At 34.7% G+C, this 12396-nt stretch overlaps 4 protein-coding genes across 6 annotated transcripts; 2 read left to right on the top strand and 2 right to left on the bottom strand.

Moving 5' to 3' along the window:
- The first annotated feature begins 919 nt into the window (after nt 1-919).
- Nucleotides 920-1648, top strand: LOC140673473 (pyridoxal phosphate phosphatase PHOSPHO2). The gene has a single exon (XM_072906454.1). It carries the CDS (start codon nt 920-922, stop codon nt 1646-1648), a length of 729 nt encoding a protein of 242 aa, XP_072762555.1.
- Nucleotides 1646-9090, top strand: LOC140672960 (zinc finger MYND domain-containing protein 11). 3 transcript variants are annotated; one of them, XM_072905445.1, is made up of 7 exons: nt 1646-2909; nt 6285-6689; nt 6765-7095; nt 7188-7501; nt 7909-8400; nt 8475-8657; nt 8745-9090. In XM_072905445.1, exons 2-7 carry the CDS (start codon nt 6291-6293, stop codon nt 8865-8867), a joined length of 1842 nt encoding a protein of 613 aa, XP_072761546.1. In that variant the 5' UTR covers nt 1646-2909; nt 6285-6290; the 3' UTR covers nt 8868-9090. The 3 variants fall into 3 exon arrangements, with proteins under 3 accessions (XP_072761546.1, XP_072761547.1, XP_072761548.1); XM_072905446.1 differs by having other exon boundaries at nt 2846-2978; XM_072905447.1 differs by lacking the exon at nt 1646-2909 and adding an exon at nt 4223-4356.
- LOC140673472 (uncharacterized) lies at nt 3301-5541 on the bottom strand. Its single transcript, XM_072906453.1, has one exon. It carries the CDS (start codon nt 5539-5541, stop codon nt 3301-3303), a length of 2241 nt encoding a protein of 746 aa, XP_072762554.1.
- Nucleotides 9091-9930: 840 nt separating the features above from the next.
- LOC140672962 (protein LZIC) lies at nt 9931-11935 on the bottom strand. Its single transcript, XM_072905451.1, has 3 exons — nt 11233-11935; nt 11014-11149; nt 9931-10934 (listed from the first exon to the last, which is right to left on the bottom strand). The coding sequence occupies exons 1-3, from the start codon at nt 11331-11333 to the stop codon at nt 10590-10592; spliced, it is 582 nt and encodes a 193-aa protein (XP_072761552.1). The 5' UTR covers nt 11334-11935; the 3' UTR covers nt 9931-10589.
- Between the last annotated feature and the right edge of the window lie 461 nt (nt 11936-12396).

Genomic DNA, 12396 nt, shown 5'->3' with positions numbered 1-12396 from the left:
TCAAGCAAAGCCCAATTATATATAAAGTTTATTAATCGATACATCCCGTCGTTTATATATCGAAAGAAATTAACAATACATGCTTAATAATTTTGATATAATGGAGGCACAAATTTGCGCTTAAGCCTTCTATATTATATCCAACAGTAAGTATCCTATTGATATTAATTTTATATATATTTTAACAATGCAATTTTACAATTACAATAAAGATTATATTGTGTAATTAAGCTACTTGAGAAAATAATTGAGCCATTTGCAAGTATACACAGTAAAATTTACCTTTTAAATTGACAATAAGCCAGGAAGAGTCTATATATATATATATATATATATATATATATATATATATACACAGGTTGTTTGACAACAGGTGGCACATAATTTAAGGAGTGATTGCTATATGATAAAACAAAACAAAAATCAAGAATAACAAAATTGTTATGGAGGCTTTGTTTTTCACTTATAAATATTACATAGAAAGTTTGTGTATAAAAGGTATCTAAAACTCGGCAATTCGCTGCATACTTTTGCGTCACAGAATATTTTGAGAGCGTTTAAGTCGATGTAGCCTACGCACGCCAAAAATTTTGTGGCTTACCATGCTTTTGGGCACCTTTCACGTAAATTTTCAAATATTTAGAATGCCTCTACCGCAATTTTGTTCTTGATTTTTGTCTTATTTTATCATGTAGAATCGCTCCTTAAATTTTGTCCCACCTGTTGTCGAACACCCTATATATATATATAAATGCGACCAATTGTTGTATAAAGAGAATGAAGAATACCTTGAAAATGCGACAGTTTAACTAAAACTAAAATGATGTTGATGTCGCAAGGTGTATATCGAATTGGACTTGGCGTAGATTTCAATGGACAGTTGCGTATAAAATTGTGATAATATTGCGCTCCAATGTAGATGCAGCAATGTAGTCGCAGCGTGCTAGCGGCGTTCGATTTCGACCACACCATCTGCAACGGCAACACCGACCTGGTGGCGCGAAAGCTGCTGCCGAACGAGAAGATACCCGAGGATGTGAAGGGTCTGTACAAGTCTAGCGGCTGGATCGCGTACATGGACAGGATCTTGGAGCTCCTGCACGAAAATGGCATCGACGCCCGGAGAATCGAGAACGCCGTGGCTGGTATACCAGCGGTCCCGGGTATCGAGGCGCTCCTCGCCGACTTGCACGCCAACGGCCACGAGATCATCATCATCAGCGATTCAAACAGCATATTCATCGACCGTTGGCTGAAGCGCAGGAAGCTCGATCATCTGATATCACGGATCTTCACGAATCCAGCCCGGTACGACGACAATGGCAGGATGAGGGTGGACATGTATCACACCCAGCACACGTGTCGGCTGAGTACTATCAATCTCTGCAAAGGACAGATACTGATGGACTACGTCGATCAGAGACGCGAGCAGGGCAAGCGCTACGGTAAAATCGTCTACGTCGGCGACGGCAAGAACGACCTCTGCCCGGTTCTGCGTCTCTCGCGGTCGGACCTGGCGTGTCCGCGCAAGTGTTACGCGCTCATCGAGACGTTGAACAATTTGCCCCGTGACGCGTCCACGGAGGCGGAAGTTATACCATGGGATAATGGTACGGATTTGCATCTTAACTTGAAATCGATTATATAAAATGTAGTTATTAAAAATGGTTAGCGCGAGCCGAATGATTGCATGTTGATTCATTGCTAATCGACTAAAATTGAGAGCTAGATATTTTTTGTACAGATGACTGATTAACTATACAATACACTCACTTTTTTCCTAGTTTGTATTTTATACCGGTGTGTTCGCGGAGAATTCGCCCGAATGAGACTTGCTTTTCGGTGAAGATATTAAATAACGAATCCTTTTTCCTCTTTCCACAATGTTTATTCCATTGATATACATCTATAAGGCTGAATATATTACAAGAGGATCTGTTTGTTAACTTGTAAGATATTTCTTTGCTGTAACAAAAATAATAAATCTCGATTCTACGTCGATTATCCGTATTCGAAAGCACGATATTGTCGGAAATCGCTCATCGTATCCCTGATGGAAATAATTTTACAATTTAAATATTTTTACGGAAAAATTGAAATTTGTAAAACAAATCAACTTTACAAATTTTGTCATAACTGTAGAAACTCACGATAAGTTGTAGGGAGTTGTAAAAAATATTTACAAATGCTCATAGGTTTCTTACAACTTTTTAATCAGAGTTTTATAGAAGCTGTCCAGATTATTGTATATAAAAGTAATAAATAGTTGTAGAAAATCTAACTGCAAATCTAAATCTCATAGCTTGACATAAGAATTACACAGAAATAATCGATCTAAAAAAACTTGTAGTTTCGCTGAAATTGAAAAGTTGTAAAATTATTTCTACCAGGGATATTAAAGGCTGTAGGTTTTTAAAAAACCGGTCTGTTTCTCGATTGATAATAAATTTAGTAAAAGCTCCGAAGAAATAACTTTGACAAATCTTTCTATAATCGTAGATATAATATAACTATTTATCGCTTTGTAGATTTAAATTAAAATTGTCAAAAACCTCGTGCGACGCATGTCGATATGTCATCGGTTACGTAAGTTGCGCGCGCAGCCCTAAGCTAAGCCTGGGCTTAGGTTAGATCCCGTGTCTGTGACGTGCGCACAGTGTTGGCGTCTTTGACGTTAATTCGTCGTTACATCGTTATTGTAGATTGTATCTCGCTGGCGGAGATTAGGAAAGTTTCCCTTCTCGCGAGCTTTCCTCGCGACCTCATTTTCCCGGGGCTTTTCGAGAGATCCAAGCGAGCGCGCCGCCTCGAATCATCGCCGATATCTCCTGGACTCTCCCCCGACATCGTCGACTATCGTCCGCGCAGCGAATGTGGAACTTTTACTCGCGATAAGCGATAAGCGCACAGTAAGCGAATCTACTTACCAATTGATATTCATTTTGTCTAACGGAACACGCACTTTTGTAACAATACAGGTAGCTATTTGTCATAATGAAGGCAAAATAACGCGAATATTGGTGTCGCGTTTTTTTTTTTTTTTTTTTTTTCTTCCTCCCCTCCCCCTTTACGTTCGATTACAAAATGCGTTTATTTATCTAATTGTGAATGTTGAAATATCTTGCGATAAGAGCACCGAGCTTTCTCTCGTCCCCCATTTATGAAAGTTTATGAATTGTATATATAATCTATAATATATATTAATTACGATTACTATTATTATTATTATTATTATTGTTTACTTTATTAATATATTGAATAACATAGAGAGAGAGAGAGAGAGAGAGAGAGAGCATGCATTTATTTGACTGGATGTATTCTGTTATCTTTTGTTTTAACATTGTTAGGGATCTCTTGATTTTTTATTATATACATGTTGAGGATGTTTCTTATGATACCGAAAGAAATTGCGCTTAGAAATGTTGTATCGATAAACCATTGAGGCGAGCGGATGCATGAAAAAACTCTGAGTAGAGTTTCCAAGAATATCGGTGTCCAGAGAATTGTGCATAGAATCAAGGATAATTCGACGGTATTAAATATTCTTACCGTGCAATCTATCTCTAAGAGCAGGCTCTCGTCTTTTATTGTCTCTACGTGTGACCTTTGACTATGATCTTCTCTTGCTTCCTGCGACACGTTGGATCCCTCCGTTGAATCGTGATGATGATTTTCTTTAGTGTCCATAGGTAGCTGAGATACATTGATGATGGTTGTATTGTTATGTTTACTTGAATTCTCGCGAACAGATGCAAGATCAGTTTTTGCTTTTAATATCGCACGTGTACTTTTGCACACGTGCTTGCCACGCATTTGCAGGATACAGGATGACAGAATTGACAGGAAATATATCGCAAAGAATAAGACAAACAGGTACAATTGTAAGAACCTGGGTGAGAGCAAGCACTCGTTGATCATGTGTTGCGTACCATTTCTCATCTCCTTAATGTAACGATTAAAATTATCATTCTGACTAGAAAGTAAATTCCTGATGGAATTCGGCCTTCTCCTCGTGACGTAGTCTTTCAAATTGTCCCCCTTTGGCTGCCTTGCCTGATTGTGTCGATTTATCGTGCGATTATTATTTTTCATCGCATTTTGAATACGTTTCATTATATTGTTGTATATTTGATTATTGGAAACTGATGTTTTTTTATATTGCATGACGCCAATATTGGTAGCTGTCTGATTCTCTTCTGTACTTGCAGGATACATCTGCCCGTCCTCATGATAGCTGTCATCCTTATCCGAGGTGTCATGCACATTGCTCGAGTTCCCGAATGTAGCTACATCTGATTCCTCCGACGTACTCTTCAACAAATTATGGAGTAACGATGCTTGCAGATCTCGACTGGAGTCTGTATTATTTGTGGACGTATCGTGGTCGTGGATACTTTCATTTTCTCCCATCAATGTATCATTTAGTCTTTTAGTGACATTATTAATGTCTGTATTACTTTTTATATAGTTTATTATATTATTTGCTGCCACATAATCCGTCAAGCTTTGTGATCCGAAAGTCGCGAGAACATTTGTGTTTTTCGCACTTTCTGAAGATTTGCCTGTATAATTTAACGTGCTGTTTACGATGTTCTGAACTCTAAAGACTATCTCGTCTACTTCCGCGCTGCTTGGTTTGATCTTGTTTAATAATTCCTCGTCAACAGGATATTTATTTTCCATCGATGTCGTATACATAATAGAGTCAATTTTTAAATTATCTTCAACGTCTGAGAATATATAAAAATCATTCATTGGAAAATTACTGTCGAATATGCACTCGGCATCTTCCGTGTATCGACTAGTATTCATATCGTTGTATTCGGCAAAGTATAAAATAGTTACAACGAGTAACGGTACGAGCCAATGACTAGTAACGAACAACTTGGCCGGCTTATTTGATGTATTTTGAAATTTGAAAATTTTCATAATCCTTTGGAGAAAACTATTCTCGTTCTTCATGTCGTCTGGCAATTGAAATGCCGGTTCTCCTCCGTCTTCCGGTATTTTTCTTTTCCGTGTAACTTTAACATCCTTCGGCTTAAACTGATTATCATTCATTAATGATTTCATTATGTCGGTACATCTTTTTTTTACGCACGCTGCGGTGAGATTGCACTGTAGAGTAAGTGTTAGCGAGGATACAAATGCGTTTGTCAATGCGGCAAATAATATTCCGTACTGCATAAGTATACCATTCATGTCGCATGTTAAAGTTACATTGAGATCAGCCTCGCGTAGATTGCGAATCTGTAGAAATGGAAACTGATAGTTGTCTTCATCTTCGAATGTCCATGTGTGGTTGAGCGTATCGTCCAATGTATTGTTCTGCCAGCTGTAACTCAATTTTATTGCAGCTTCGATGCGATTCACGAGCAGTATAATAGCTGTTAATATGGTACTGAAGACGTCGGAAGTTGATAAAATGTAATAGGGGGATTTGCTCGTTTTGCTGCATCCTTTTCGCAGTAAAAATGCAAGTGTGATGAAACTGGACAACAACAATGTGTATCCTGTTGCTGTTAATATAGTAGGATGCATATTGCAATAGTGATAGTCTATCTCTCTCTGATTAAAAGTACCTTTCTGCTCTCTCTCTCTATTCACTGAAAATTACTTATGTCGTTTATCGATCATTAATGAAACTCACTGCCGCATCTTAAGGTCGGTAGAAATAGACTGAATAAAAATTAAATATGCATTTATTATAAGTATATGGGTACTCTATATATGTGGGTACCCAGTTTTAGTATACCTGATGTAGTTTAGATTGAAGTGTACTGTAGTGACAGCATGAGGGTACAGAATACTTATCAATTTAACGGACGAGTGACGGTTCAGTGATTCATGTAGTTCGAACACGTGAATTTTCGATATTATTTATTTTTATTTAAATTACACAAGCTTGGTTAAATTAATAAATTACATAGTATAAATAGGAATATAATATATTAATAATAAAGATTTTTATTTCGTGTGTAAATATTAATAGGTCACAAATACAAAGTCTTGCTCGAAACTCAACTATATATTTATGTAATAATATATTTACTTATATATTTGAATTTTATTACATTTTACTATTTTCTTAGCTATTTCCAGCCTTTTCTGCGAAATTAATTTTTCAGACATGACACGTATGAAACCACGTGCCGATTAAGGATTTTATTTTTCGTATCTGTAATTTGTACGAATAACTTAAAGTGTAGCGAGAGTATTTTGAAAGTTTACAAAACGAAGAGCATTATACGCATTATACTAATAAATTATTTTCTCTGTTGTAGTTCGATATGTCTGTACGTCGCAAAAGCGATTCGTCTATGACTCAACGGGTCTGGGACACAATCAAAACCACAGTACATCAAAGAAGCTTGCCTAGTAATGATCGTATGGTACGGCATTTGGCTCGAGTTTACGGCCTTACGGAACAAGAGGCTCAAGCTGAGCTCAATAAGGCGGTCGAGGACGGTCTTGTATTGTTGAAAAAAGTGCCTACGAAAAACGGCGTCGAGCAGGAAAGTTACAGATTCCCTCAGGCAAGCACAACGGAGACCGATAATCATGACTGGTATTGTTGCAAGTGTCAGCGAGCAGGTGCAGTCGAATGCTGCGAGGAGTGTCACCGAGTCTATCACCCGGAATGCCATACACCTAGTAACGCGAAATTAAAGATTTGTAATTTTTGCGAGGTAAGAATTGCGCTCTTTGTTCTGTTCGCTGTTGATATGATATGATTATTGAAAGTACGATCAATTCTGTTGTAGAAAATAAACAGCGATGCATATTCTGATAAGGGCGATCTCAATCACATTCTTGGTTTCACGTGTGGTCATTTGAAAGCTAAATTACCGCTGGAAATCACAGACCGCACCATCGTCTTCAACAATGGTCCGATCGTTACACCTACCAACGGTTTTTCCGGACCAACCTGGGTAAGCGAGGGCGAAGACGCGTGGCGGTCAGGAATTCTAATAAAACATCATATGGATTTGGCAATAATGGATGCAAAAACAAGTAAAAACGAGTACAAAAATCTTGCCGAATTCGAGGCTGACGCGTACAATATTCTGCATAACATCATAATATACCACGGAGGTAGGAGAGATGATAAGCTGTACATTTTTTTTTTTTTTTTTTGGAAGCATTTTTTATTTATATCTCATATCGTCCTTGTCGTTCTGACACAGCTCACAGCGTAATAGGAGAAATGGGCCGCGTAATGTATCAGGACTGTTGTTACGATCTTCAAGAAATTCGTCGTTGCGCAGATTGTTATCGTATATCGAACGAGAAGTCTGAAAAAATGTGGTTCTGTATACCGTGTAATCCACCTCATCAATTGGTTTACGCGAAACAAAAGGGATACCCATATTGGCCTGCAAAAGTTATGCAAGTCAATGGCAATGTATACGACGTGCGCTTTTTTGGAGGTCATCACATGAGAGCTAACATTGAAAAAGTCTTTATTCGTCCAATCTCTACCACGTTACAAAGTTTACAGGTAAATGCAAGTTTTCTTTATATAATATTTATTGTGTAATATCTTATCTTTATTGTGTATCATTGTAAAAACATTGGAGCTTTGTTAATTAACACAAATCTTTATAAGAAACCAATTTAAAAATACAATATTTCATTTATTTTCGGAAGCAGGAATGTGAAAAAAAAATTTTTTTTAAATATATATATATATATATATATATGTTATTGAGAAATAAATTTCTATTTTAATTACGTAAAAGAAAAAAATGATAATTTATATTATACAGAACAATCAAAAGTGTACAACAAACTTTTTTTTTCACATAATTAAAATAGAAATATTTATTTCTCGACTAATCAAAACAAATTTCTTTCTCATAATTGAAAATATTTATTTTTTGACTAATCAAAAATATATCTTTATAGGTGAAAAAATCAACAGCTTGGAACAGAGCTTTCGACGAGCTAAAACATCATCAAAACTTGTTACAAAAGTTGGGAAAGAACAAAGAAGACTTAAATACTACAGAGGATTGTACACCTGCAAAGATGCAAAAATTGGAATCGTCGAGTTCGAAAACTGCATCACACAATTTGTCAAAACAACTAATTAAGGACTTGAGAGTAAGAGTCGAACGTCTAAGCTCGGATAGCAATATCGAGACGCAAACTACAAACGAAGAGTCAAATAATAAAGAAGATGCTTCGGAAACTAACGCCGAGAACGAAGAAAGACAGGTGCCTTGTTTACCAGTAGCGGAAGACGAACCCGCTAGAGAGATATCGAGTACGTGCCCGCAAGGTTTGAAGAAAGAGGGTTCGCAAGAAGATATGGTCACGTCTAGTTGTCAAGAACCGAGATCGAAATGTGTACTCGTTCAAACGGAACAGATTCAAACAGATGGACTTCCCGCCAAGGTAAATTTTTAATCAAATATTTAATTCACATGCGTCGTGTCTGATTTACTTTGTTGACGACTCTGAATTTGTAGATCAAGAGGGAGCGCAGAACTTCAGAACAACCGACGACAACGGCGCTAGAAAAATTACGCCGCGAGTTAGAAATTGAAAAATGTAAAGAACTGGAGAGATTACAAGCGGAGCACGCAATAGAGCTGCGACAATTAACCGATAGGCACTTACAACTAGTGTCCGACATCAAAAAGAAACAATGGGTAATTTTTTTGTCCTTTCAAGATCTCTCTTTTGAAATAATCTAATACTCTGTTTTATTAAACGTTTTATTATACGATTTATTTTAGTGTTACAATTGCGAGGCTGAGGCGATATATCATTGTTGTTGGAATACCGCTTACTGCAGTACAGATTGTCAACAGGTGCATTGGCAACGTGAACATAAAAGAGTATGCAGGCGTAAACGTTAATTTACGTGACAAATGTGCGCCGAGTACAATAATATAAAAAAGCAAAAGAAACGCAGATAAACAAGAAGAGAAACTCGTTTTATATATTTGAAGATATAAATACTTTTTATAGTATACAAGAACGTGTTTATCTCCCTCTTGTTGTTTGTTTGAATGTTTTCTTGCAACTATTATTGTATATAATATATGTATGAATACATATATATACAGAGAAAATGTCCAATACTACTTCAATTATTAGAGATAAAAATGAACAAAATGTCATTTTCCGATTGTTATTATTTATTCAAATTTTTCATGTTACAAGTACAACTTGAAAAAAATTATGAATAAATTATAAATATAAATTTCAAAGTTATGAAAAATAAATAAATATAATAATTGTATCACTGTTTCAATAAAGATTTTGCACATGAATAAAAGAGCATTGTACTTGGTGTAAACTGTATGTATACATACATATATAAGAGAATAATCTGTAAAAGCACAATAATATATTCTTGACACCCATTCAATATGCCTTTACAAAAACTTCCTCGATAAGTGGAAGAAATGTTACATGTACACGCAAGTAAATCTTAAAGAATATTTTATTGTATTAAGTGACATAACAGAATAATTTTTAAATAATCATAGTTTTATACATTGATATGCAAAATGACATTTATTACTCTTACTGGTCCAGTGTTCATCATTGATTCTAAGGAAAAGAAAGTTCCGAAAAAAATAGTTACAATTGTAATATCATATGTAGAAATGATTATCATAAGAGAGATATATAGATAGGTTTCGCCTTATCTGATTTATTTATTATTTTTTTAGATTCATAAAATTTTTTTTTTATATGCAATATGAATAATATGATGTTGACAAAGTTTAACTAAATGTATGAGCGTTAATATGATCAAATGTATATATTTTTCATTTGTTATCAGTAATTTACCTAGTGGATAATACACATATAGTGATATATATATTATCCGCTTATAATTCTCATTTTAATTCTTCTCAGGATTGAAATACAATTTTCTCAGAACAAAAAGATATATATAGAAAGGTCATATAAAAACATCAATTTATTTATTTTATAATTTGTACAACAAAACAATTTTCTGAATATACGAGACGTTATATATATGTTACATCTAAAGCTACTATACATTATAAGATCTAATTTGTTACAAATGTTGCGTTAAATCGTCACAGTAAATATTTATAAGCAATATAAAATAATTCATATTTTTTAAAAACTGCATAAGAATTTCTGAGTTATATATGTATATGCATCAATGTGTGTGTATATATATATATATATATATATATATTTTTTTTTTTTTTTCACAAAAATTTTATGAGATAATATATGGTCTTTTTTTTAGTAACAATCATAATATTACTGTGGCATAAAATTCATAAATAATTTATAATGTTTAATTCTATAAATAAGTAAATACATATATTTTTGCATATACATTTTAATTAATTCATAATGACTGCTTTTGAATGTTGCCGATATAAAGTAAAAATTGTAGAAATTACAACTTGGAGCAGAGAGGGAGAGAGAAGAACAATATAAAGAATTTAATATAAAAGACCATATTGTGTGTATTATTCAGTAACAATGCTTCAAAGAGTGTAGTGACAAATTAAAAATAATATGGCCAATTGTAATAATTGTAGTGGTTACATTACGATTAATCGTAGTTACATGGGGCCCTGTGTTCAAGTATCTTGCGTAGCTCTGACTTCCTTGCCGACTACATCTAGAGCCATTTTACCTTCTTTCGCTGTTTCAGTAACTTGTACGTACCTAGTAGTATCTACATTATTCAAGGATAATCGCTCCAATAATTGTAATTCAGATGGTTCCAACTTTTCTCCAAGTTGCCTCAAAGCGCTTAATATTTCTCCACGTTGGCGATCAGCGGCCTCTTTGCTTAATTTGCCTAGTTTTACGTCACGATCGATTTGGGAGAGACGTTCCTTGAGTCCGGTGGGCTCACGCCTACCAAACATTCTTATTACAGCTGGCGTTTGGAAGGCTGCGCTGATAGCTGCTTGAGTTGCCTGTTAAAAATATAAATATATATAATTACAGTACATCACCGTTTTATGTTTAGATAAAGAAAACACGTAATATACATACTAATTGCATTGCTCCAAGTTCGTTAACCAATGTCATATCTCCAGATATCATTCTTTGCAGACTCTCGTTAAACTCGCGGAGCTGTTCCATTGTATCCTCTTTCGATTCCTGGTAATCTGTCTCATCAAGAGTAACTCTGTTCAAGAAACAGTCACATAATTTGCATTTTACATTTTAAGTGTTGACTTTTATATTTTTTGAAAAGGTGTTGAACAAAACCTGCAATCTTCCAAATCTTCCAACTGTTGTACAAGTCGATCCAATTGTTCTTCCAAATTCTTTCTGAGCCTGTCGGTCTCTGCTTTTCCGTGAGAACTCATTTTCGATGATTCGAATGATAAAAACGTAGAGGAGGAAAAAAAAGGAAGAGAAACGTACAGGTTATGTCAAAGACGCAGATACGAAGTAAATGTAATCTCGTGTTTGTCAGATGATATCTTTCACGAGATTAGACGTTTACTTTACACGCAGAACATTTTGTTGTTTCACTCGATATTTACTCTAGTATATTTTGCAGTGTTGCACAATTCACTGTAATAAACTGTGTAAAGTGACGTAGAAAATGTTTATAACGAGAGTCTCGCGCGCGCGATATAATTTTTACGACACTAACCCTAACCTGTAAGAGTGTTACACGAGAAAATTGTCTGGATGAGAAAACAATTGTTTATTTAATATTACGATTTTAAAAGAAATTTTTGAAAATGTTTGTAGGCAAAAATGTCGAATATAATACTAAATTGCGTTTGAAACACGTGTACGATTGGATTCAAAATTCGATTTTATTTTCTTCAATATTATTCTAATGTGCATTAATATCATTTCCGGTATATATAATTCGAGCATTGTAAAAGTTGTAATATTATAGGATTATTTGAAATTAATGCCCGACATGACATTTCTCACGTGCGTATCGCATCGTGAAAGTGACGTTTCTATCGGCAGAAAAAGCAAATCGGCGCTTAGTGATTCCTTATTGCGATTGGTTTCTGCACTTAGACCCAACAAAGAACTAGGCTCTCATTGATTGGCTTTCTCTGCCGAACGCAGCCATTGGTGCTGAAATAAATAGATTTTCGAACGCAATTTTAGGTCTTTAAACTAGCTAGAGACCTTCTAATAAGAGTCTCGCCATATGATATTCAGTTTTGATTGGTCCTCTATATCTGGGCAATTCCCCCTCATATTTGAATCATATTAACTTTACTATTAGCATAAACATTATATTTCAGTAATATAAATAAAAAATAAACGTTTTAGAACTAAATATTATAATCTTTTTATGTTAAACACATCAAAATAATACATATGATAAAAAACTGTTTGTATTTAATTTTTAGTAATTAAATAAAATTCTTAATTAAATTTAATCCTTATTAATTG

This window comes from Anoplolepis gracilipes, chromosome 14 (genome assembly GCF_047496725.1).
Source record: "Anoplolepis gracilipes chromosome 14, ASM4749672v1, whole genome shotgun sequence".
NCBI lineage: Eukaryota > Metazoa > Arthropoda > Insecta > Hymenoptera > Formicidae > Anoplolepis > Anoplolepis gracilipes.
This window is presented reverse-complemented; position numbering and strand designations above follow the sequence as displayed.